Genomic DNA, 26,212 nt, shown 5'->3' with positions numbered 1-26,212 from the left:
AAGATTAGGGTGCTAAAACAACATCAGAAAATTCTGCTAACAAGGTAATTCCAGCACAGAAAGTAAAACAGTTTGATTTGTCTGCAGAGTTTCCAAGCTTGCAGCTCTCCATTACTATTGAGAGATCCAGAAATGGCAAAACTCAGTGAATTAGACCCAAAGTAACTCCAGAGGCTGGAAACTTATATTCTAGAGTATAAATTGGGAGGTATTAAGCAAGCATTTGATGTATAAACACAAATAGCATAATCCCTCTGTATTCTTCAGAGAGTTGACAACATTAATGTAAGGCTGAAATTACTCCTGTTCCAAATCCTTAGTTTTATTAATTTTTATAAACTGCTTTAAATAAAAGTTACATTAAAAGACACAAAATAATCCCCTCTGATCCTAGTTTTCATTTTATATGTCTATCACTGTTTTTAAGCTCTGAGATTCCTAAGTACTAGTTCTCATTTTAATGGCACTATGGTAGGAGTCTGTAAATATTGCAGTAATATGAAAATGAGCTAATTTAATTTCTTAGGAAAATGCATGTATAAAGTTCCCTGTGGTTTGTAATTACTGTAAAGTCAACAGTTTACATCAATGACTCAGTAATCAGCTACTCAGAACGTGAATAATTAATGAAAAAATGTTTTCAACGAGCTTGCAAATGGAAGACTCCTTGGAGTATGGTGAAGCAGCCATGCTGTGAGAACAGTGCTGTGCAGGAGATGAGTCTTTTATTAAGTACATATTTGTATTTTGTCTCTTATTTTTCTAAATGTCTTCCCATTGATCTAACGCTACTCAGTATGTCAATTCCACTGTGCTAAATGAGGGGTAGGTGCTGTGAATTATGGCAACACCAAAGAGTGAAGGACACATTCTGCACATCCTGACACCTGCTGCTGTTACACTGTCCGCAAAAAAAAACATTCTGTTTTTAAGACTTCAGCATTGCTAGAAAGAACAACTTTATACTGAATTTATACTTTTTATTCGGAAACGACTTTATATTGAATTCCTGCAACAGTGAAGAACTATACCATTAATCTTTTCTGACATGTCCTACACATGCTATCTATGCTTGAGCAGTAAAAAGGTGGGCTGGTTTTTATAATTTCACAGTATTTAAGAAATGCTGTAATATAAAAACACAGGGGAAAGGTCTTCTGCAACATTATCAATCCTTATATGATTAAAAGATCCTCACTAATTTCAACATGCTGCTAAATTGCTCATACAATGACAGCCAGTGACATTCCTGGTAGCACAACATAACATTGGTCATTGCCTTTGTGATTCCTGTGATTCCTACAGTTTAAAATCCATTTTCACATTCACTTTCTGACTATGCCCCAAAATAATCTAAAGGAATTAGGCAGACCTCAGTGAGATCTTTTTATTGACATTTATGTTGATCAATGTTGGCTCTACCAGAATTGGAATCTACAGATCAATTCCCTTATTAGATTCGTTCTCAGTGCTGCCATGATCATTTTATCACAGAAGCTGCTGCCATCAGATGCTGCTTTATCACTTTATAATGGGATAAGCTGAAGCTTTCCTCTGGCATATAGCTGGAAATGATAACTGTCTGAAGTCTAAATAGTTCTTTCACAGATTTTCAAAAATATCCTTATTAATGCATAGGTCTGTTTTAAAAACGATTTTCAACTGAATTTACCTAGGCAGCAATAACTTTTGTCCACAAGAAAATTCCAGATCTCAAGGTGTTAAACAAACCCCAGTGCTAACACTGGAGACTGCCTTATTAATCACTTCTTGCTGAGCCTACGAGCCAGATGACAGAAGAAAAGAGGCTCAGAATGAAGATATGACAGAAAAATAAAAATGGTCTCAGGGACAGTAGGAGTTTGATATGGACACAGAAACACACGTGCAAACACTCCAAAATAGCACATACAATACATACACAAGGTTTGTCATAAGTGTTTTATCAGGTTTTGAAAATATGCAGGGACATGATATTTTTAGTGAGAGTGGCATTACAGCTCCTGTTGAGAGAGGAGTTCATCACATTAATTTAAATCTCCAATAAAATAAATTAGCTTTTTTATTGCCAGGTTGAACTACAGGGCCATGATTGTTATGTATTGCTACAATCTAAGTCTTAATGGCATTTTAGCCCTGTGGTGGTCAAACAGAAGCCATTTCAAACCTTCTAAAGGCTATTAAAACATGTGCAGATGTCTGGAAAATTAATACTATTATCTAACACTAATCTTTTGCCTGTAGGAGGAGAAGGAGAGAGAAGGCTCAGGAAGATGTTTTAGATCAATACATGGCAACCCAGGAGGGCAAGTTCTGTTTCACAGGGAAGTTCATTGGCTGTGAACGGGGGATTCAAGTGAACAGATTCATCCTTATTTGGATTTCACTGAAATCATTCATTTACTCAAAAAAAAAACCCCAAACCAAACCCATAAAACTTAAAAGAGATGGGCATTGTTTTTACAGTCCTTCCTCATTGCTGCTTCCCAAGCTTCAGTAATCTAGGCACTGGAAAGGTTCATTCATTTAAATGACAAGAGCATGAATTTGTCAAGGTTAATGTTGAACAAGCCATATTCTCCTTGCCTCAGTATTATGCATTAAAAAGTTACTCTATTCCTCCACCCTCTTCTTTTTGTGTGTGTAATACTGTTGAAATGTCATGTGGATTGAAAGGAGTTTAAAAGTAGGAGGAGAGTCGCAAGAAATACTTTTATTGTTAGTTTAAGGCTTTTACATACATATTTTTCTCTCCAACCCTAATGCATTGTTTTTGTCTCTGACAGAAGAATTTCTAATAAGAAGAGACTTTTTTCTTGAATACCTGGATACAAGGTACTTGATTCTATTCCTTTTCCTCAAAGCACTTACTTAAAAGTATGATTTAGAAAGAATAAGTGGGTAGATTCCCAGCTGGTAGGAATTATTTGCTTCACTGCTCCTACTGAAATGAAATGAATTTCTGCCAGGACAGGAATTACCCCATAGGCTTCCCAGATTTCTACTGCTTTCCAGAAATAAAGCTTCTAGATAGTAATAAGTGTTTATTTCCAGTGGTATTTCATTCTTGAAAGTCCCAAATCTGACCACAAGACCTTTAGATGGCACTTCAAGTTCTTCAAGGTTTATCCTGATACACCAAAATCTCAGGGCTTGTGTAGGACACAGCACGACTCTGGAGACCTGCTGATCTCAACAAGCAGCTCAGACCTTCTGGAATTCCACCAGCCTACTTTGGAGTGATGAGAAACCTTGGAATGATCTCAGCATCGGGTTGACCATGCAGACCAAGTAAGGCTGGAGCCTGGGTGAGGAGGAAGAGCTGGTGCTGGTACCAGCATGGATGGCCTGGGGACACAGCCCTGCACTGCCCATGTTCATCTGCACCTCCCTCCTGTTGCCCAGGCAGCAAGAGGACCAGGAGATGGAGAGTGAGAGTTGCCAGTCACAGCTCCTGGCTCAGCTGTGCTCCTGGAAGGAAAGGCACCATACCCTCCAAGAATTATTTAGGACCTGAACTGGCCGTGGGAGGGATGGGGCTAAGCCTGCCATGGGATAGCATGGAAAAATCCCCTCTCCCACCCTGCAGCCAGAGGCAGCCTGGCCCAGGTTGGGAGTTTTACCTCTGGCTCAGGTGGCTGAGAGCTGCAAACCCTCTCAACATAGAAGAAGCTGTGCCAGCCAGCTCCTGACAAGGAACCTGGGCCCCTGTGAATTGATCCTTTTCTCACTGTGGATAAAAGCAGGGCTTAGGGAGGTATTATACAGGAATTTCTGAAGGGATCAACTCCCATTTTGGCAGTAGCCAGACTTTTAGAAGAGCTCAACACAATGCCTGAGCACTTAGAAGTCTGGTCCCATGTGACTGAAGGACCTGAAGACCTAAATGAAAGGTCAAATCCATTTGTTATTCCCCCAGGAACAAGTACCAGGTGAAGACTGGTGACAGGACAGAGAGTACCCATATTTCTAATTATTGTCATGATCTCCTAGGGATCATTTAGTCAAATAAATCTAAGTGAGCCTCTAAAACACAATGCTAATCTCTGATTCATGCTCACACTTGCAGCATCTATAACTCACAATAATTGTGCCTAGATCTGTGTCTGTGCCTGCATCTACTGTACAGAAAAAGTACACAAGGCTTATTTAGAGAAAAACAGTTAATAGTAAATAACAGAAACTTAAAAAAAAATGATTGAGCATTTCTGCTTTTAAAATATAACTGAATATAAAAATTTAGGATCAAAACACTATGAAATTAAGTTGCTCATTTTTGAAATTGTATACCAGAAAGATGAGCTGAAGAGTGGGAGTATATTTGAGATTTCTAAAGCACTGCTATTAATTCATGATGCCATTACTTTGGCAGTCTGTTTTCCATACTTCTAATGCAGTAAGATGGAGTTTAATTCATAATGTGGAAGATGCCCTTGTGATGCACACAGGACACAGAGAAATCAGTGCCCCTTCCTGCACCCAGACATCGCTTGGTGACTAATGGAACACAGCCTGCCTGCATCTAGAGAAAGAAAGGAGCAGGGATGCAGTTTAAAGATGCTAAAAATACAGAAAAACTCCAGGCTGTCAGTATCACATTGTTAAAGATTTAATGGCAAAGGTAACTTTTCCTTTCAGGTCGTCCTTATCAAGAGAGATTACAGATGGTAATTTAAGAGTTAAGGCACTAATGGACTCTTCAGTTTCACTGAGCACCTCGTGCTGATTTTATCTCACAATACAGTATTTCACATTCTCAGCGAATCAACAGAGATTTAGTCAATAGTGCCTCGGCCTTTGGATGAGAATTTGAATCTTTCCAGTATCCAAACTATCATTAAAGAAGATAGGTCATTTGGGAAACAAAGGAGATCATTAGTAAAATTCAATACTAAAAGATGGGGTTGGTTCCTTAGGTGTTTTATGATCCATTATGAGTAACATTTTATTCCAATTATAATTTTCTATCTAACTATCTAATTCTTCTACATGCAGTATCTGTAAGAATATACAAAAGTATAAAGTATATCAGAGGAAAATTTTTTTTTTCCATAACAGATGGCAACAGAAAATACCTATTGAGTAACCTTATGTGCTTCAACCCACTTAGCATAATGTTAGTTTGTTTCATTTGATGGAATGTGTAATTTTACATTACTAGCAATTCACACTGGCCTGATATAATCTGAACAGTTTAAATGTTATGAAGCAGAACACTTATTGGCACACCTACTTCTCAGTAAAAAGAGCCATGATTCTGTATTGCTTCACCTCTTCAAAGTGCCACTGCACTTAAATAACAGTAACAAAAACAGTAATAGAGTAAAATATAAATGAGGTTTTATATTAATTGAATGTAATAACAGATGAAATTAAGCCTTTATCTATTATTTGTTTCGTATATGCTTTTGTATGGTTATCCTTTCTTTACATCTCAAAGTTTTAAGAAAATAAAAATGAACTACATACTTAGCTCCAATAGCACAATAAAAAGAAAATCATAGATCTGTAATAATAAAGGTTATAATTCCGTAGTGCTTTAGAATTTCAATAGATTTCCACTTTACCACAAGACAGAGCCCTTTAAATCTTTTAATTAATTTTATACATTCTTTTGGTATTCCATTTGAGAGTTACAGAGTATGAAATATGCACCATGATGAGAAAACAATTACCCTGCACACCTGTTGTTTGAGCACACTGCATTTAAGCAGGATTTGCAGAGGCTACTATTTTATTCCATTGTGAAATCCAAAAGGGAGGAGGCTTTAAAAGCTGACCTGATGATATGAACTTGCACTTTTATATGTAACATGTGGCTTGTAGGTACCAAGTGTGTATCACATACTGTGATCACACTGATATCACACAGTATGTATCATATACTGTGATAACATTAAACAAATCCATGCTAATTTTTGCTGTCAGAATGTCCATGATAATTTTTTTTTTTCCATTTAGAAAGAAAATCTGAATGAGTGACTCTTGGCTTAGATATAACTATATATTAAAATAAATAAATTGCAAAATGCAAACTCAGACATGTATCAGACAACACACAGATGTGTTGGTCACACAAAACAGAAATATATGAGTAACTCAGAGTTTTCACTAAATCCACAACCAGTGTCTAAGCAGCCTCTGTACTTACACTTGACCATTTATGAATGGATTCACATGGAAAGTTGCTGATAAATCTTGTTAGTATATTCAACAAACAGAACAGGCTGAAAGAGCAGCCACAATTTAAGCATTACTATAGGTTAAATATAACTGCATGGAATAAAAAAGCTTTTAATAAGCTTTTTAATGCTTATTAAGAGTGAAGCACAGGACAGGTTTGGAAAGGAATACAGAAATATTCTTTCCTATGGTGGAAATCCTTCTTTTAAAAAATTTATTCCCATATGGAATACACAGAATAAAGGAAAGAAACATGAACAATACTCTTGTAGTTAATTACTCTGTCCACATACTTGCTTAGGGGTTCAAATGCCATATTGGATTCCTGCCATCATGTGGCTCATCACTGACAATAAAAATCTATGCATAGAATAAAGAAAAATTGTTGGCTTACTCAGTGTCAGTTGCTTATTTTTCTTTGTCTAAAAATTGGCAGTAAAATCTCACTTTTGTTGTCCAGGCCTGTCACATCAGTACAGCCCCACCAGTCTCCTGACACGTGCTTACTCTGAAATACTCTCTTTGCTCTTGAATAATGCCTTTATGTGTCTTCAAAACTTAAAAAATATTGCTCTCCTCAGTCAAAATCATTCATAAAAACTTCAGCAAGGATCACTTGTAGCTTTTCTGAGGATTATTTGCTCATTTGATTTGATGGTTTTGCTATAGCTGTAGCAATTTATTTTTATCAGGATAATGGAAATGGCTCATTTTTAGACTCGGTAGCTGAAATTTATTTATTTAAAATTGTATCACAGAATGTCACGTTTGTGTTGACATGGAAAACCTTTCACTGGTTTTCTGTGGAACCTCTCCAGGCTAGTTAAAATACTTGGACAGAAGAATGCTGAGCAGCTGGGGGTAATTTCCTCTTAAATGCATTATCATTCTCATCAGATCTACATCCCCTGGGACCTTAAGTTAAATGTTTTGATTTTGTTTAAGAGCAAATTGGTAAGAACTGAATTGCTGAAGTAAGGGAGAACAGTCTGACAAGAAGGTAAATCACCAAAACACAAATTACTGATGGAGCAGGCCTATCAGGTGGGTTGATCTAAATTCCTCATGCTAAAATGCTCTTCTCCACTGACCCTCTCACTGTGCTTTGCTTTAGTCTGGTCTGTTGTGAGGGACCTTGCCCTACCTCTCCTCTCGTTCCACCATCTCTAAAAAACAATTTTTGTGTTCTTTTATCAGCCTACCTCTCTGGGAGCTCCTTCCAGGGCTGTCTGCACATCAGGTACACCACCAAATTCTTCCATTGTGCTGCTGCTGTGCATTCAAAACTAGAAATCACATGGCTTAGGGAGATTGGATCGAGCTTCTCCAGAAGGGGGATGTTTCCTTTCCTTCCCTCATCACTGACTTTTTGGTCACCCATTTATCTAACCAATTGTCTCTCCTAAATATTTTATCTCTGTAATATTTCTGCAGCATATATTTGGAGCTGCAAACAAGGCAAGTAATAAATATGGTTTATAATGTATTATTACATGTTGATGATTTAAGCTGAGATGAAATACAGACTTTCAAAGTTTTGTAGTTCAGTCTTCTTAGATATTATTGGTGAGTGAGGACATGGAAGAAATAGTAAGTAGATTACATTTTACTGAGATAATGCAAGATTGGAAATAATGATATCACCATCCTCACATGAAGAATGTTCTTTAATTTCTTCTTAAAATTCTCAAAATCTTGAATGTTCCATACTAGATCAGTGTCTTGATTCCTGATATACAGAAGCATTTCTCATGGCTGCAAGGTTGATGGCTCATGAAGATCCCGGGGCAGGACCTTCATAACTTTAACTGTGCACTTTGGTAGCCTTGACCTGGAGGAATTAATCCAGCAGGGCAACAGCCTGAAATCTTTTGAGAACCATAAATAGAGTAAAATCCACTCTTACACCTCTTAAAAGGGGTTCTGCTAGCAATGTAATTCTTGGATAAAGGTTAATGTACTAGTTTAAACTTAATATATCTCAAACATGCTTTACATTTATATGATCACCTTCTTCTCTGTCGATACAGCCCTGGAGATTGTCTTAACTTGCAAGCAGTATTCAATTACTGCTGAAGAAATTAGCAGATCTGGAATTAATTTCTCCTTCAAGCCACCAGTCCTGATTTCTGAGTAAGGAAATATTCACTACAGATCCTGCCACAACTTATTTATGTTGATATGCTTACAGAGGAGAAAAGGACAGAGTTTGTTCTGGAGCAGGAACTTTCCTGAAGATTTGCAGAAAAGAGTGCCCTGACAATCTGATGGATACAGAGGAATAAATGTGAAATAAGCAAATAAGCAGGTCAGCTGCAGGACTTTCACAACTTTAAAAACAATTTGCTGATTTGGTATCAAGTGTGCCTGCTCCCTCGAGAGCCTGCAGGCACCTGACTTCTGTGAGAAGGAAATTCTATTGCTACCCAGCATATAACAATCCACTTACTGAAATGTGCCTTGGAATGCTGACAAACTGTTCCCTAACAGTGTGTGACCATCTTTAGCTTTCATTTCAAACCCATTTCAAACACCTGCTCTCTGAAACACTTAAATATCACACAGATCTCATTGCTCTAAAGCAATGCAACTTCACTTTTAACCTCCTGCATTCACACTTCATCATGCCCAAGGATGTCTGCCCCAGAGGTCAGGCTCTGAGCCCAGACATTCCATCTCCCTCTGGCAGGTCTTAGGGCAATTAAGTGCCCTCTTCTTCTTCCCATATATAATAATGTCGTTGGTGCAATTTACCCCTTCCTGCTAAGTTGTGCAAGGTTCCATCACAGCCTGTACAGCCACGCTCTGTCTTGTACATCAGGGCAGAGCTGTCAGGTTATTAAAAGGGCTCGTACCAATGCAGTCATCACAAAGTAATTATTATTTACCTTGGCCACTGGAGAATTCAATGCTCTGTGCTGTAGAATTTTAGGCAAAATTTTAGGTGTAAAATTAAACAGTGTGGATGGTCCATGAGTAATAAATATAAGTAATTCAGCCAGAGAAACACAAGGAGAAAATAAATGCTTCAGGAGATCTCCCTGCTTGCTTCTGGGTTTGATAAAGTAGAATTTTTATGATGGAAATAAAATGGCAATGAAAATATAGTTTAAGATCAGGGATATTGTAAATCTTATGATTAGAAATATTATCTTATACTTTCCCAACTATGAAAATTTTACTGCTTATTTAATCAAATAAATCAACTCAATAAATTTTGCTACTTGCCACTTTTTTATCCCTTTCCACTGAAAAAATCCTGCATGGCTTATAAAAAACCCATGTGACAACAACTTTCTGTGTGAAAAGTGAAAGCAAGGCTTCTCCCACGGGAACAATTCATCTATCAAACATCTTGAATTTATGTAAACAGAGCTATATGATATCAAAAATTTTTAAAAAGAGATATTTATAAGAAGGCAACCCCTGATCCCTGTCTTATTCCTTTCAGCATCCTCCTGTGTATCACTTCCACAGATTTCTCTCTTCACTTATAATTGGTTTTCCTCTACTCAGTTTTAAATCTCTGAGTATTATCCCCAGCTCTTTGTCCCACTTGCAGATGAAGTACAAGGGGGTCACTAAAATGGAGTTCCTGGTTTTCCTACACAATCCCTCTTGCTATGACAGGCAGAATTTAATATCTTTTTAGCAACCACATTAACAGAGGAAAATGAAGGCTGCTTAGGCAGAATCTGCTCTTTTGTGCTAGGTTTTAACTATAACTATTGCTCTTTCTCAGATGGTGCTGACACAAAACACTTTTCCAAGGCTTCATCATTTAAAAAAAAAAAGCTGTTTCAGAGAGATTTCCTGAGTATTATAAAACAGAAATAATGAAAAAAAGTTAATCAGCCTTCTCCTTATTTATCTATTCCAATACTGTCTCTGTAAATCACACACTTCAGCTCCAAAGAATGTCCCCAGAAAGACAGGGTTGCTCTTAAAACTCTCTACAGTATAAGAGGTGAAGAGAAAAAAGTCTGAATATCTTTTTAGCCTCCTAAAATTTTGCATCAGAGACTGCATTACTTATCTTTTCATGACAGGAATGACACAGATGCTGTGACACTCCCTGCAGGCAGTAAGCACACAAAAATTCCTTGTAGCAGGGAACTTAGTGGCAACACACACAATCACAAACTCAACACACACTGCTTCAAAAACACTTTTAGGCCCTTCAACTTTATAAGCACTTACACTTTATGTAAATGCATGAAAAAGTAACACTTTTAACACCTTTTCTACAGTGAAGGATTCCTAAGGCAGTCTTGGAAACTGTACTATGTGAATTTAATTTTTTTTTTAATTGGTGGCAAAATGAATGTTTCTTTCGAACTGTGTGAGAAGCATGGGCAAAACCAACACAGGTGTGCAGGCAAAATTTAAAACACTTGTACCAATCCATCCACTGGAAAAAAGATGTGAATGATCTGATATGTAAGACACATCATGTATTATCTGCTTGCAATCATACACACAAAAACCTAGGGCAATGGTGAAATTTACACTTGCCTTTAAATTTTTTTTTTTTTAAAAAGAGAAATGTATAGTTCTCTTGAAATTTGAGAAGCCAAATGTTTACAGTTTAAAAATAAGCTTATTCTGTAATACAAGAGCCTCTTTATATCAAATATGGAATAATTTTATGGTAATATACATTGAAATCACAGAGGCTGATATGCAGAAAAACTAGCTAACATTCTTTATTTTTAGCCTGTGCCCTCTACCATGGCATTCTTCAAAACGTGTAGTTTTACTGATTGTGGTGATGAGACCAGCATTAAATAAAACTGAACTGTATTGTATCAGAGAGTACATCAAAGGGAAAACACCCCATGCCCCACCCTCAGTTAGCAGAATTTGCCCATTCCCTTGACTGGGGTCATGATCAAACAGGAATGTCCTTAAGCACATATTTATAACTTTTCTGCAGAGTGACACATTTAAACCAATATTTACCTCCTGCTCTAAATCTGGGCTGTGTGCACTTCCAAGAATACATAATGCAAACTTTAATTTTATGCAGGGACACAACAGTATTTGCTCAATTTCAGTCTTAAGAAAACATCCTTCTTCAGATGTTGCATCTCAGGCTGCAAGATCACAGACTACACGCTATTTATTTGAGTCTGGAGTATAATTAGAGGATAATTAAAATTCTGGAAACTCACATTATTTCCTGTTTGGCTTGGATTTTTTTTTTTTTTTTTTTTTTTTTTTTTTTTTTTTGGTAGAAAGGACATACGAAGAGTTTTAGCAGAAGTTCTTCCTTTTCTAACATACACTCCAGCTTGTTCTCTGTTTTTTTTTTTTTTTCACCTACTGAGTTAAAACCTTTTGATACCAAGAGAACAGACATAGCAGCAAATTTTGCTCCAGGGAGATGTGGACTTTCTGAATGAACTTAATTCCCTTTTGTCCTCAGCCAATAATGACAAATCAAGTGAAAAGGCTGGAAAAGAAAATCTATGTACATTTGTTCCTGCCAAACTGTGCAAGAACAATGATGTAAAATAATTTGAATCCCTCAGGGAAACGTGTGAGATCATTTGGTTCTTTCTTCCACCTGGTGCAGGTTCATCTCTTTCGACTTTTTTTGCAGAACTGCTGCACAATCCAGTTTCAAGGATCTCAAGTCAAAGTGTTGATCCCACTTTTAAGATGCTATCCAACACTTCTGCAGCATTCCCAGAATAACCTGTTTTTTTTGTTGCCACGCAGGGAATTTGGAATAGAATCTGCATTTGTACAATGAATGTGCAGCATGTGACTTCTGTGCAATCAAACCCCAAGCTGACATCAGCTGGAGTCAGACCCTCTGGAAACAGGAAAAAGAAAGAAAAAACTACCCCAGACCAGGAAGAAGGAGCAGTTGATGAGACTGTCAAAAGCAGAAGCAAGCAATGAAGATCCACATTGTGGTGGATGTGTCAAAATTTTGATGAATAAAGATAAATCAGATCTCTGTACAGAAGTCTATGAAGGATGAACTAGGAAAGGAAGCAGGGGATGAGAGAAAGGAAACCAGAATAGAGGAGGTCCTGACCTAGCAACACCCAAATCAACAAAAAATCAGGAGAGAGAACAAGAGCCTGAGGAAAACTCAGGAACCCAGATCCCTGTGATGGTGACCTGGAACCACCCTGCCTGTGCTTTAGAGTTCCTCAGTAAGTACAACCAGTTGCCCTCAGTGTGCAGATTCCCTGACTGTTTCTGCAGGGGAGTCAGCAGCCCTCAGCTGCTGGACAACAGTGCAAGGGCCAAATTTTCCTGAGTTACAGATACAGAGCAGTGAGGCTTTAAGATACACATTTAATATCACTTTAGCTGACATGTCCTGCAAGTTCCAATTAGTCCCCATTTGCTGTTCTCCTAGCTCATGGTCAGATTTGTTGGAACTTCTGCAGAGCGATTCTTCTGCAAAAGGATGACAAAGAAATGGGTTCATTCACAATAACAGACTTTGCCAAATGAAGAAGGATACTGAAACATCTCCTAGTATTCCAGAATGGTAAATGATTGAGACATGAGTCAAGTGGTTTCTCAGCTATATCCTCCCATAAAACATTGGCAAAAAAAAAAAATCACTCCAAGCCTGTGAAGATGTACTTAAACCCTTCCTTGCAAGTTAGCTGAAACCAGCACAGTATCACATATGGCAGAAGTTAAATAAATGGGCTGTCTTCTCACAGGAAATTACACTGTTCACCATCAAGCAGGATGTTAAGGAACACGAGCTTCTCCCCTGCAGAGGGATAATGAACCCGTATCATTCCATTTATCATAGAGAAGAATCATCTCAAAAAGTAAGTTACTCTGTAGGTGTGCTCCTCTCTCCAGATTTCCCTGCAATATCAGAGCACACTGGCACACATTTTCAGTTTCAATGGGATCAGAGTACAGATAACAGATATTCTTCTAATATATTAAATCTATCAACTGTCATTTCCCACTTACTGACATAGCCTTGAAAAGGAGTATTTTATAATTTTGAGAAACATAAAGCTCATAGCTTGCTTCCTACAAAGGCCATTTCCTACCTGAAGGAGGAGGTCAGAAGCTGGTTTGACTTTCTGCTGGAAAAGCACACTTAAAGTTCGATTCTGTTGTTCCAAATCAAAAACTCTCATTTTCAGCTTTATACATTCCTCCCTCAGACCCTGCAGCACAAGGGAAAACAGTAAGATTAGAAAGCAGGTAACAGAAGCACGTAAAAACTCTAATGATATTAAGAAGAAATAAACACACAACTTTTAAAGTAGTATAAATCAGAAAAATGTGCTCCTTCATTTTCTCTGGTTGTTTGATCATCCATTATAACATTGAAGAAAATCTTGTCATAAAGAACAGTAGCACCTCCTGTCATGAAGAACCTGGCACCTCTTTTCAGGGTTTTCTGTTAGCATAAAAATGACTTTGCTAGCAATGTGTTCCATCTTGCAGCTGACAAAAAGCAATAAAGCAGCAATTAATAGATGGATATTGTAATAAGCATGAGCTGAGTAAAATGCATAAACCAGGCAGAAGTTCAAAGTGGCACTGTGCCTTCAAGGTACTCCTCTGAAGTCTGATCCCATCCTTGCTTTTCCTGGAACAACCCAGTCAGCATTGCTGTGCCAGATGTGGATGGGCTGTGTCTTCCCAGACACCCCAGGATGTGTCCAGGCGGGGAAAAGGCCAGTGGCACCCTGGCTGTATGAAAATGATGTGGCCAGCAGGACCAGGGCAGGGATCTTCCCTCTGTGCTGGGCACTGGGGAGGCCACAGCTCAAGGGCTGTGTTCAGTTCAGGGCCCTTCACTAAAGAAAGACACTGAGGAGCTGGAGTGAGTGCAGAGAAGGGCAGTGCAGCTGGGGAAGGGTCTGGGGCACAAATCTGATGAGGAGCAGCTGAGGGAGCTGGCAGTGTTTAGCCTGAAAAAAAAAAAAAAGAGGCTCTTTTCACTCTCTACAACTCCCTCAAAGGATGTTCTGGCCAGATGGGCACTGGTCTCTCCTCCCAGGCAGCAACGGAGAGGACAAGAGGAAATGTCCTCTGGAATGGCCTCCAGGAGAGCTTTAGATTGTACAGCAGGAAAAATTTCTTATGGAAAGTGTTGTCAAGCATTAGAACAGGTGGTGGAGTCATCTCCCCTGGAGGCATTTAAAAGCTGTGTAGATGTGGCACGTGGGGACACGGCTTGGTGGGCTTGGCAGCACTGGGTTAATGGTTGGACTCAATGGTCTTAAAGGTCCTTTCCAATACAAGCAATTCTATGATTCTATGAAAAAGATTTAAAATTGGCCATTAGAAGCAGAGGTGGAGTGTAAAACCAGTCAAGCCAATAAAATGTCTTTCAGGTACAGATAATATCTATCTGTCTGTCTCTGTATATATCTATTTTCAGTGTAAAACCTGCTTTTCCTGGTCACCTGGAGGAACTCAGGATTCTCTTAGAGAGACAATTTTGGAGAATCTGACAGGGCAGAATCTGACCCTGAGCTGTTCAGCAGTATTTTGTGCAGCTGCCCATTTTGAGGTAAGAACTTCACAAACCAGGAAAGGTAGTCTCCTAATAAAAATTACATGTAAAAAGAATAAGCTGCAGACCTATCTCAGTTGGATTTTTTTTTTTTAAATTTACATCTACAAAATACTTACCATTATTTAAATTTAGGACATTTGCTGCCCTGTGGGTGTTGCCTAGCTGATATTATTTCCAACATATGAAGGTGAGAAATAGGCCTCAGCACCCCCATATGCTGTCCTGTCAACCATTAAGAACATGATGATCTGGCTTGATGAAAAAACAAGTCAGAGGGGGAAATTGTATTCAGATGTAGCTTAAATTCTTGCCTACAGTTGCTCTAGTCTCTGCTGTAACCAGCACTGAGGTTATAAGAGGTGAACACACAACAAAATATGTTCATCTTGAGACTCTCAGAAAACTGTAAACATCTTTTTATGCATATGTATCAGGTTTTATGAATACTGGATGAATGCAGTTATTCTCTCCTGATGGTTTTAGAACATTTGTTTTAGGTGGCTGTCAAGTGGCTGTTCAGTTGAAATTGCAAGAGCCTTCCAACACGACCCTCAAAAAATCTCGAGGCTGATGATTTCTAAAGCCCTGAGGCTTTGTTTCCTGCCAGTGAGACCTCTTATCCCTGGTCTTGCACAAGAATCTCTATTAGCAATAGAGACTGAAAGCATCAAGACCCATCATTATCTGTCTTTCACACTCCAAGAATTTAAAGCTAAGCCTTGGCTGTTACTACAGTGCTTAACATTTCAAGACTACTAAGGGCACTGAACAGGAAAAATGATTCACAGAAACTAACAGTATAGAAAAAAAATTAAATCTTAGCAAGGCCTCTGCCCAAAACCATCCTATCTTACAGTTTTAAAACCATAAGATTTATGTTTCGAACTTCAGAATTTCTGTAAAAAAGTGAAATATAAGATAGTAGATTACCCACCCAGATGCTATAAACCTTGCCAGTGGTAATGCCACACACAGCCCAGAGGAGAAATGAGGCACATAAAAGTAGCAGTATTCTGGTAAAATAAAGTCTGAGTTTAGAAACTTGCAGTCCTAAAATTACCAATTAATATGTCAAATGTCTGAAGCATATAATTCCTCTCCTGTGGGCAAAACAACTAGCTATTAAGGTAGCAATCTCCCAGATATTGAAAGTACACCTAGGGTTTCAGTGTAGTGATATCTGAGCCTCTCTGTGGTCTTGCTTTATCCCTTCAGTGTGAACCAGACTCACTCTTCCCCAAAATGGGATCCAATGCCCTCAGTAGAGATTCCAGACAAACACTGCTCTCCTTCTGAACATCCTTCTTTCTGCTTTAATTAACACTTAATTCACTTATTTTTTTATGTAATTGATGAAAATGGAGATATAGCTTTCATATAGAACCCAGAGTAAAGAGTAACATCCTGAACACACTCCTATGGAGGAGATTACAAGAAGTAGATACACACAGCACAAAAATATCGAATTGAATGGTTTAGCTCAAATTTCAAGCTGCTGATCCAGGTCTTACATGGAAAAAAAAAAAAAAATCCAGTTCTCAGCAGTCCAATCAGCTCATGTTATATGAGAAGTCTTTGGGTAGAAGGAGAAAGAATGGATGTTTTCAGTATTATAGCCTATAGGTTTGCCTCAGTTAATTTTGTTGGATGCCTGACTTCTTAAATTTCCTAGAGGCAAATTTTCTATTAGTAAGTGGTAGAAATCCATAGAATTTTGCTACATAAAATTGTGAAATTATGCTGCGTGTCTAACTCAGCACAAATTCAATTTAACATAGTTTCTCCAGTCACATCAAAAAAAAGCCCCTCATGTTAGAGAAATTCTATATGTATTGTAACAAATTACGTACTTGAAAAGGGAATGTTTAAGACTGTAATTCCATTTCAAGGATTCAGTGACATTGACAAATCACTCAAGCTTTGCTCACTCAATTTGTGTCACCAGAATCTCTCAGTGGGATCACAGTCCTTCCACATCCCAGCAAGCACACGGTGCTCTACTCCTTACATTACAGCATGCACTTAATTTAAGTGAAAATTAGTCCTTGAGGGATGATTCCAAATTCACAACAAAGCCCACGGAGTGTGTGCTACTGTACAAAATCACTCTTCTCCCTTCTGTGAAAGCTCTCAGCTTTTCTCCATGTCTTGCTCTGCTCCTGACGTGTTTTATCTCTCCGTGGCATGACTGACTCTGCCTTACTGCTCAGCTGCATGATGCTAGGTTTATCTGTTTACCAGCTACTGTTTGGGCTCTGATATCTACCCTTTTGGGACTGGTGTGAGGAGTGCAATTTCCTCTTTATCGTACACTATTGTGTTCCTGTCTTTTCTTATAAAAAGACCTGTAATAACGGTGTCAGGAGCACTATACAGTTAATATTCATTAGCATTTAGAAAAGTACCCTCTTTCCTCTTTCTATGGATATTAAATTAGCTGTTATTACTCAGTAATAGGTAAGCAGCTGTTAAATCCCATCAACCCTAAGTAAATCACTTTATTAAATGCATTGGGATCTGCTTTTATTGTATCCTTAGGAACTCCTTGGTTCCTATAGGTTTGGAAGGATTAATTACTGAGGAAGTATGTAGTCATCAAAATGTCTGACACCTTTGCAAAGGAGATCAGCAAGCTCCTCTCTCCATTTGGTAAACAATCAAAATATTCCCAAACTAGAGATTAATATATTGAGATTAACCCTCTGGTGAGTATTTCACCACATACAGTTTTATAATACAAAATGTGTATGAGGTTTTTGTGTATATTAACATGAAAAAATACCTCAATTTCCAGCTAAACTGTATTGAAGCACATATTTGGGATTTTTTTAGAAAATACCTCAAGTTATATTTCTAGCAGGTGTCACAGGAACAGCTCTGCAGTCCTCTGATGATGCACAGACCCTACTCCTACGTGTAAACAGAGAAACACAGCACAGACAGCAGCAGGGCGAACTTCCCTGGATGTTGTGGCTTGCACAAATCACCTCTGAGCTGCAACTTCCAGCTGCTGGAAGGCAGTATCCCTCTTCCAGAGTAAAAACCTTTGTTGTGCATCCAAAACTCATGGATGAGCAATGATACTCTCAACCCAGCCTGTCCCCTCTGCCCCCATCCTTCCCTTTGCAGAGAGGATTCTGGATGATGTCCTGCTGGGCAGAATGATGTCCATAAATGGATGCTTTGGAGTTGGTCTTCAAAAACTACTTGCATCTAGAGCACTTTTGTGCATGTGGCAAGAGTTTTTTTGATTATTTTAACTTTGTGTTTTCTGCTGCATTTTGAGAACATTATTACTTGTCCTGTCATTAAGTATAGACAAGACAGTTTATATTCTCCTTTGCACTATCTGCTTTAAAAGACTGCATTTATGTCTCTTTCCAAACCATCTTTTTACAACTAAATGATCCAAAGCATTTTAATAATGCCACATCCATCAAGTGGTCTAGACTTCACAAAGAATCATTCCATGAATATTGAAATGCTCACAGCTTATTGTTATAGAACTTTATATTTTGTCTGTCTTTCCCTCTTTCTCTCCCTGAGAAAATGAAATAATGGAATCATGTTTAACTCAAAGACCACTTCAGAAAATTGGAACTTCAGACATGACTTCATGCAGAACAGATCTCTGTAGAAGTCACAGTGAATCTTTTCTTTGTGCCAGATTTGCAATTATCCCTCAAGTATTTTTTCCTGTGCAGTACTTCCCCTGCTTACTGAATGTGTGAACATAGTTTAAAAATGTATAATATTTAAGAATATATACATATCTCTCAAATAAACAATGAACATCTGCAAGCTTTAAGTTACACTGGAAATACCCAAATCACAACTTACCTTTTGAGTAAGTAGAGCCTGAACAACCTGATTAGCCACCTGAAAGAGAAAAAGTAAACGAATTTACATATGTTATCATGTGTGTGTATGCATAACAATCCCTTCTTTTGTGGCCTGCCCTGGTTTCAGCTAGGGCAGGTTTTATTTCCTCTCAGTAGATGTTACAGTGCTGTGCTTTGGTTTCAGAGTGAGAATGGTGTTGATAACACAGTGATGGTTTGGTTTTTTGTTAAATTGTGTTTATCCTAAGTCAAGGACCATTTTTCATCTTGTCGAATGCTTTGCCAGAGAGGATGTTCACAAAAGAAACTGTGAGGAAGCACTGCTGGGACAGGTGACCCAAACTGGCCAAAGGGAAAATCCACACCACAGAATGTCAAGTGATATAAGCTGGGGGAGTTGCCAGGAAGGTTTTATGCTGATTCTTTTCCCCATTCTATTGGATCTGAGCAAGCAGCTGTGTGGTGCTTCATCTCCGTTTGGGCTTAAAACCACGACAGTAGTTTTTTAGCACTCAGTGTGGGGCCCAAAGGGTTAAGGACAGATCCAACCAGAGTGAGGGAAAAGATTGTTATAAACATTGCTGTATTGGTTTCACAGTCGCCAGTGGCTTTATATTCCCCCTTCCATCTACAATCACCACCATTTCTAGCATTTTCATTATTTTAGTCAGATAATACCAGCAAGAATACATGAAATTCACATCATCTACTTCTGTGCTGGTCCTTATGATAAGCAAATGTGCACTGTATCAATTGCAGCGTGACATGAGGGGCATTTGGTCAACTTCTGTCGTCTCTTCTTTGCAGTAGATTAAACTCTCATAGCTCAAGATGCAGCTGGTGTGCATCAGCATGGATTAACTGCATTCACTAGAGCGGATTTTTACCAGCCAAGGATGGAGGCCTGAGTGTTTTCATGAAGTTTAATTGTTTCTTGATTAAATATTGACAAAATGGTACATCTATCGTGACAAGCAGGAACCATAAAGTGGCACAGAAAATTAAAGTACCTACTGTCATCGAAATGTGTTGGAAGGATTCACCCCACATAGCATAATTGACTTGAATGAGATTACACACCATTGATTAACAGAACTATATATTCAACAGGGAATTTTTGAAGTTATTTACTTTATGCATCCTTTCTAATTTATATTTACCACCAAGGATAGGGGCAGTGAGGTGGAAGAAGGAAGGAGAGAAAGAAAGACTGAGATAAGATCTTCTGTTGGTGCTAACTTGAAGGTTCAACACCATATATGCACATATTATCACACTATGCGCTGACTTATCAGTTTTGCTTCTACATTTAGGCAGAGCAAGTAGAGATGTCCCTCTTAGAAAAAAGAGATTTTTGATTTGGTTTCGGTTTACAGAAATTACAGTAAAATTTATGCAGGTATCATTAAATAATCTGCATTGATTCTTGTAACTCTTGGCAAATTAAATAAAACCCCCACCAGCACTGATGTAAACTCAGTGGGGAGCAAAGAGCTGAAGCAGCTAATTCACTTCTGCAAATAATTTGGTTTTGCTACATACAAAAGCAACATTTCATTCATATTCATAAAATTGCCTAGTATCAAATTTTTTTTATCCAAGCCGGTCCCTAACTTCAGGCAGCCTGTGGAACAGTGCTCCAAAAGAATAGCTCTATACGTGATTTAACAGAAGACACAGACTAATATTGGAACAGTAATAACCAACAGAAGTAAACATGTGAGGTTTGAAAGCCCATGTGCCTTGCCCTGCAGGCTCTCGGGCTCTCCATCCGACACTGCTCCTTCTGGCAGGTACTTTAAGGTCTGTTTGCTCTACCTGAAAATTGAACAAACCACAGCAAATACATTATTCCTTTACTTTCTGACACTGAGTTACTTTACCAAGGAAGAACAAAAATTGCTCTTTGAAGTGTGCCCTAGTCACTCACTACAGCATAGCCTACAAAATGACTCCTACAGCTTTACATACTGTACAGAGGAGTGTAAATGGCATAATATTCCAAACGGGGAAAAACTGAACCTGCTGATGCATTTATGACAAACTTTCCAGTGAAGATAGGTATCTAAATGGAAGTACCTGCCAGTGATAGATAGCTCCCATGGAACTCAATAAGAAAGATCTATAACCAGGTTCTTTAGAAAAACGTGGCTGCTTTTTCTATTATCTAGCAACTTGGCACACTGTGTTATTACCATTCAAGATTTTCAGGTCTGTATTTTTGGTATGCAGCAGGAACAGAGGTGGGAAGCCTTCAGTGAAATGTTCTGCAGTTTCTAAAATTAATTTAGCACTCAATAAATGGAATCATAGCCAAATGCTTGCATTTTAAATGAGGTTGCCATTCTACTCCTACAGCATATGGAAATAAGCTGCTGAACTCAACAGTCTACTTTATTTTAACTTACAGGTATCAGGAGACACCATGGATGTGAATGAAGACCATGAACCAGCCCCACAAAACTGATAGTCACAACTACCTAAAACTGTGGTAACTGAGATCACTGAAGGCAGAGGAATTGACTTCTGAGATGGAGAAAATGTGAAGTTCTCATATGAGACATAACAGTGGCTCAATCCCAGCAAAAATCAGACTGTAAAAGTACTTGACCTGTGATAGCTGCAGTTAATCAAGGTGAAACAAGGAATAGAACAGAGCTGGCTGGTTCCTTGGTCTGCTGTTCTGCAGAAGGTGACACTCCTTGCTTTCACACTACCTGCCTTTCCTCTGAACTTAATAGCCAAGATCTTTAGGTGATATTTCCTTTTCTGGATTGCAATAAAAGAGATAAAAGATCCAGCTTTACTTTTTCCTTAGGCAATTATGTTTACAAATATATGTCATAAAGTGGTCTTAATAGAAAAGGTATAAAAAGAATGAATCAAAGAAAAGAGACCCTAATGCAACATCTGTTATGCCTTTTACAAGTACTGAGATTTTACACAGCTGCCTTTTAATGTATAATTCCATATGTACAAAGACATTTCAAGTGTACTAAAATAAAAGATTTATCTTTTATTCAAATCTTAAAAACAGAATGCCTTTTTAAAGATAACTCTGCATTTTTGATCAGTTAATTCTTAAAACATCAGCAAAAACATCAACTACCCTAAGTTGCATAATTTCCTGCATGTGAATATGGTGAAGCTTTGACAGAAATCTCAGTTGGCACAGTGATGTGAATAACCATGACATTGCCACCTACCAATAAACTGACAGCTGAATTCTACAACAGGAAACTGGGATAAAGCATGTTAACCTCAAAGCCCAAAGGTACAGGAAGACAATCCTGGGTTTTGCATTAAATTTTCTAGCAACAGAAAGATACATTTATGGAGTATGTCTGAATTTAAATAAGCTCTTTTCTTATTTATCAAGTACTAGAACATTTCAATGACATCTTTTTTCAAATACTGTTCCAAGTTTTTTACATTTACACTTCAGAGATGAACAATTATTTTAAAATCAGTGAATAATTGTTAAAATTCATAAAGGACTCTGCTCAGCTTGACCCGTGTGCTTTTCAGATTTAATCTCTCTGAACATTTGAGTTTCATTGAATTTAACCATGAAAATGATTACAGAGCATGCATTTTTATGTCACAGTTGCAGGCATTTATACAATATTAAATGTAGGGCATTATATGAAAGAAAAATACTATGTAAAATAACTGATTAAAAAAAAAAAAAAGGAAAAATGAGAGAAAATAATGGCAAGCATAGCTTTAAAAACTCAGCTCTGGTATCTCTTTGCTACAGACAGGCAGAAAAATCACAGTGGGTATTTTTACTTCCTTCATATTCAGCTTAATGGCCACCAAGACCTGAGCAGACAGCACGCTGTGCATAGAAAGTGTCACTTGGCTGTGACCCTGAGGGACCACGCAGGTGACACTGCCAGGGTGGCCAGGTTAAATGGTGCTGGAGTGCCCTGAGCAGAGTCTGCCTGTGCCCAGGGGAGAGGAGCTGCAACCTGAGGCTGCTGAGTGATGAGTGAGAGATGGCAGCACTCTCTCCATGGTTCCCAAATGATGTTCCCAGCCTTCAATTCCTCAAGTGCCTGTCAAGCCTCCCAGGCATGGAGCAGCCAGGATGGCCTGGGAGGGAAGAACTCCTTGTGCATCAGCCCAGGAGAAGTTCACTGCACTCACAACTAATTTGACTACAGAGGCAAAATCTAAAAAATTAAAATCATGGTTGTAGTAGGCACTCGCACGGAGGCAAAATCTAAAAAATGAAAATCATGGTTGCACACACGTTTCAGTGGCAGCCTCAGCTGTCTCAGGCTGGGCTGTGATCACAGCCCTGTGCTCCCAGAACAGCTCTGCTCCTCACTCCAAACCTGCCAGGTGCCCCTGAGCAAAGTGGGGCTGCAGCACACACAGCTACACGGCTGATCCTGAAATACATCTGCTCCTAAAGACATTGAATGGGTTCTGAGAGCCAGACAGGCAATGGCTGAAGAAATTCTCATTTTCAAGAAGAGGGGCTGGTGTAAGATGAGCTACGAACAGAGTAATCATCAGACTTAAAGCCCTTAAGAAATTTTAGAGTGGAAATATTTTAAAATATTTTTAGTTTGTAAAAAAAAAATAAATTATGGGAAGTATTTTATTTGCTTAAGATCTCCAATAAGAATCCTGTCTAGAAAGGAGTTTTTTGTTATTAAACTAATTAAATTTCTGTTTCATCTCCTAATATCTTTACTGTTACTCTAAGAAATAGGATGAGGATGTGTGATTTCCTGTGCAGATCCATCAAAGAAACCTGCTCAGGTGGACACTGACCCAGGACTCCTGCAAAATTTGCAGCTATTAAATGAGGTTTTCATGCCTCAGTCATGGGCAACAACTTCTTCACCCCAGTGACCAGAAGGCATTAGGTCCAAGCTTGTGTCAGCTGAAACAATGCTGGTTACAGTGCCTCTGCCAAAGCATTGTGAAACACACAAAAAAAGAATGAGATGAACAAAAAAAACAGAGAAGCCCAAACCCACAGGTGGTGAGAAGCACTTTCTCCTGGAAAAGTTAACACAGTGAGAGAAGATGGAGACACAGTTGTGATAATACAGAAGTACTGAAAACAGCCAACATAATGTTGAAGATAATAAAAGTTCAGAGCATAGTTTAATTTAATTCTGTGATCTTTAAACTGAAACGGTGTATGAAAAACAATCCTGGGTCAGAAATCCACCATCTTAGTGCAAACAGAATAAAAGCATGTTTTCTGTCCTTTATAATCTACATGGAGTGTTTTGCTGAAAGGGACAGTTACAGTGCTTCACTCATTTCCAAAACTAATAATGTAAGCAGATTTTGTCCTAGACAATCAGAAAATAATTTTAAGTCAGGCTCTGTAATTTAAAATGAAGTTAGCAATTACATGGTAATTTCATCCTTATCACCAAGATACCCATGCATGGTTTGAGTGTGCATTGAGAGTGACTCAGGCCACTGCAAAGGCTCTGCTGTACACCAGGGGGAAGATGTATCTGCAAATTCCCTGACAAAAATCTGCCACAGTGGCAAAAGAGAGGATTTGCTGGTGAAAATCTGCACTAAACTGGAGGTTTCTTGTACCAGAGCCATATTGCTCAGCCTTCTAACACTTCAGCAAATGCCAATTAAAAATGTAAAAAGCTGCAGTGACGACTGGAATTGTCATCTGCCCTGGGTGGTTTGCTTCTCACGCACTCTTTCCTCCAAGGTACACCTGGGGCTCTTGTTTTGTTTGCATGTCAGCTAATTACTTATGCCATGACACATCCTTATTATGGAATGGGTAAATGATTTCTACCAAGCAACTCTTGGAGCCACTAAGAGATTTCAAACTGCTTTAAACTCTGAGGCATGTTGGAGAGCCTGACTGGGAGGAACAATAGCACTTGTGTGGAGAAAGCTCCATGCAACAGGAGACCATAGGCACTTCTGGAATGAAGGCACTGCCGGAGTGCTCAGACAGAAAGTGAGGGGTGAATTATATTCCAGCTGTAACTGGAAGCTCTGATCTAGCCAGCAGCTAGGAAAAAAACAAGCCAGCATTCAAAGCTGTGTATGTAACCCTAAAGGGGAGCTGAGAGACTCAATTCCAGGATTATGGAATGTATCACGTGGGAAAGCTGAGGGATTCCTGATGGAAGGAGCCACAGCCACAGGGGTCCCACCTGAGAGAAAAGGAGTGCACAGCACCTAACAGGCAAATTGTAATCTCCTCCTCCTCCTCATGAAAGCAATGATTGGTCACAGGGATATCAACTTTTCAGTGAAGAGCTGTGGTCAAAACAGGAGTTACAGCAGAGGTCATAGAGAACAACACCTTTGACTGCCAGACACATGTTCTTGGAATTAATTAGAATGAGGTAATACAAAAATTGCAGAACAATGTCAACCTTCTAAGAGAGGGGGAGATTAATTTGTATTAATTTAATTATAGTAGCAGGTAGGAACAACCTTTTTATCTACCTTACCTCATCGAGACATCTTTCATATTGTTCTCTTTGATTTTCATTTTCCAGAGCCAGCGCTGAATTCTCTGCCTACAGTAAAATGGAATAAATAAGTAAATAAGTAAATTTAGCAAACGATATCTTTTACCACATGACAATTCATAAAAATCCTCAGGGGGCTTACCTACTGTACTTCTTCAAGATCCAGAATAAGTGCAATTTATTTTACTGTAGGTTGGTGCTTTGAGTAAAACCAAAAGTGACAGTCATTTATGAGACTATTCACACCCTGCATTACAATTTAGAACAATATCATAGCAGATATTCCATGTATGTCCACCATCTCACCTTGTCAGGTGCAATAGAATTTGCAATTAAACACTATAAAAGATATTGACATATCTTCCTCTCTTCCTCTCCCTTTTCTGTTTAGAGGGAACTTTCTACCTGAGAACCACTTGGACACAAACAGAGGCAGCCACTACCACAGGGAAAAACAAAGGCCAACATCATGTAAATTTTAACTGTGGCAGCCCCTCTCAAGCCTGGTTTTGCAGTGGGGAACCCCACATGCACAGGTCATTCTACAGCTAATTGGTGAATTATTACATCTGACCCTGATAAATTTAATAGTCTTTACTTACAAAAAAAATATTATTATTTCAAGAGTGAGAGGTATTTTGCTACATCTTTTTTCCCTCCCACATATGTAATTTTAAATATGATAAAAATTCCTGTGCAATAGGGCCTTTCATCTGTCTTTAGTTTTCATTACGCTCACATTTTTGCACAGTGAAAACTCAAATATAGCACAATCTGGTAAGTAAATCCCAGTAAACTAAAGTATATATATATATTTGACTTTAAGAATTCTTACAGTATGGGATGAGGAAAATCTCTAAAGTGTGAAGCAGTTTCATCAGAGCAAGTTTCAATTAGTTTTCTCTTAAAGACTGAGAAACTAAAACAACATATATAAAAATCTATGAGTTAAAACTGGCTCTAGAAATCTCTCTGCCTCCCATGCATAACCTTCCCATCACATAACCATAACACCAAAATCAATACCTTCCCATAATTACAACTATTATGAAATTTACAGTACTTGCATTACTTTAATCTTCTGTCAACCTATAAAACTTAAACAATTGCTGTTTCAATGGAATTGTGGTTACACAAAATAACAGTGATAAATACAGTTAACATTTGCAGTT

The 26,212-nt window shown here is 38.4% G+C and overlaps 1 protein-coding gene across 1 annotated transcript in view; it reads right to left on the bottom strand.

Annotated features, from left to right (window-relative positions):
- NCKAP5 (NCK associated protein 5) overlaps nucleotides 1-26,212 on the bottom strand; it is a 220,590-nt gene that overhangs the window by 67,616 nt on the left and 126,762 nt on the right. The window contains exons 6-8 of the mRNA XM_077784917.1: nucleotides 25,020-25,088; nucleotides 18,551-18,589; nucleotides 13,227-13,346 (exon numbers count right to left, since the gene is read on the bottom strand). Coding sequence (XP_077641043.1) covers nucleotides 13,227-13,346; nucleotides 18,551-18,589; nucleotides 25,020-25,088 — 228 coding nt within the window. The remainder of the gene's footprint in view (nucleotides 1-13,226; nucleotides 13,347-18,550; nucleotides 18,590-25,019; nucleotides 25,089-26,212) is intronic.

This window comes from Lonchura striata, chromosome 8 (genome assembly GCF_046129695.1).
Source record: "Lonchura striata isolate bLonStr1 chromosome 8, bLonStr1.mat, whole genome shotgun sequence".
NCBI classification, from domain to species: Eukaryota; Metazoa; Chordata; class Aves; order Passeriformes; family Estrildidae; genus Lonchura; species Lonchura striata.
The sequence above is the reverse complement of the archived record's forward strand: the minus strand, read 5'-3'. Positions and strand labels throughout refer to the sequence as shown.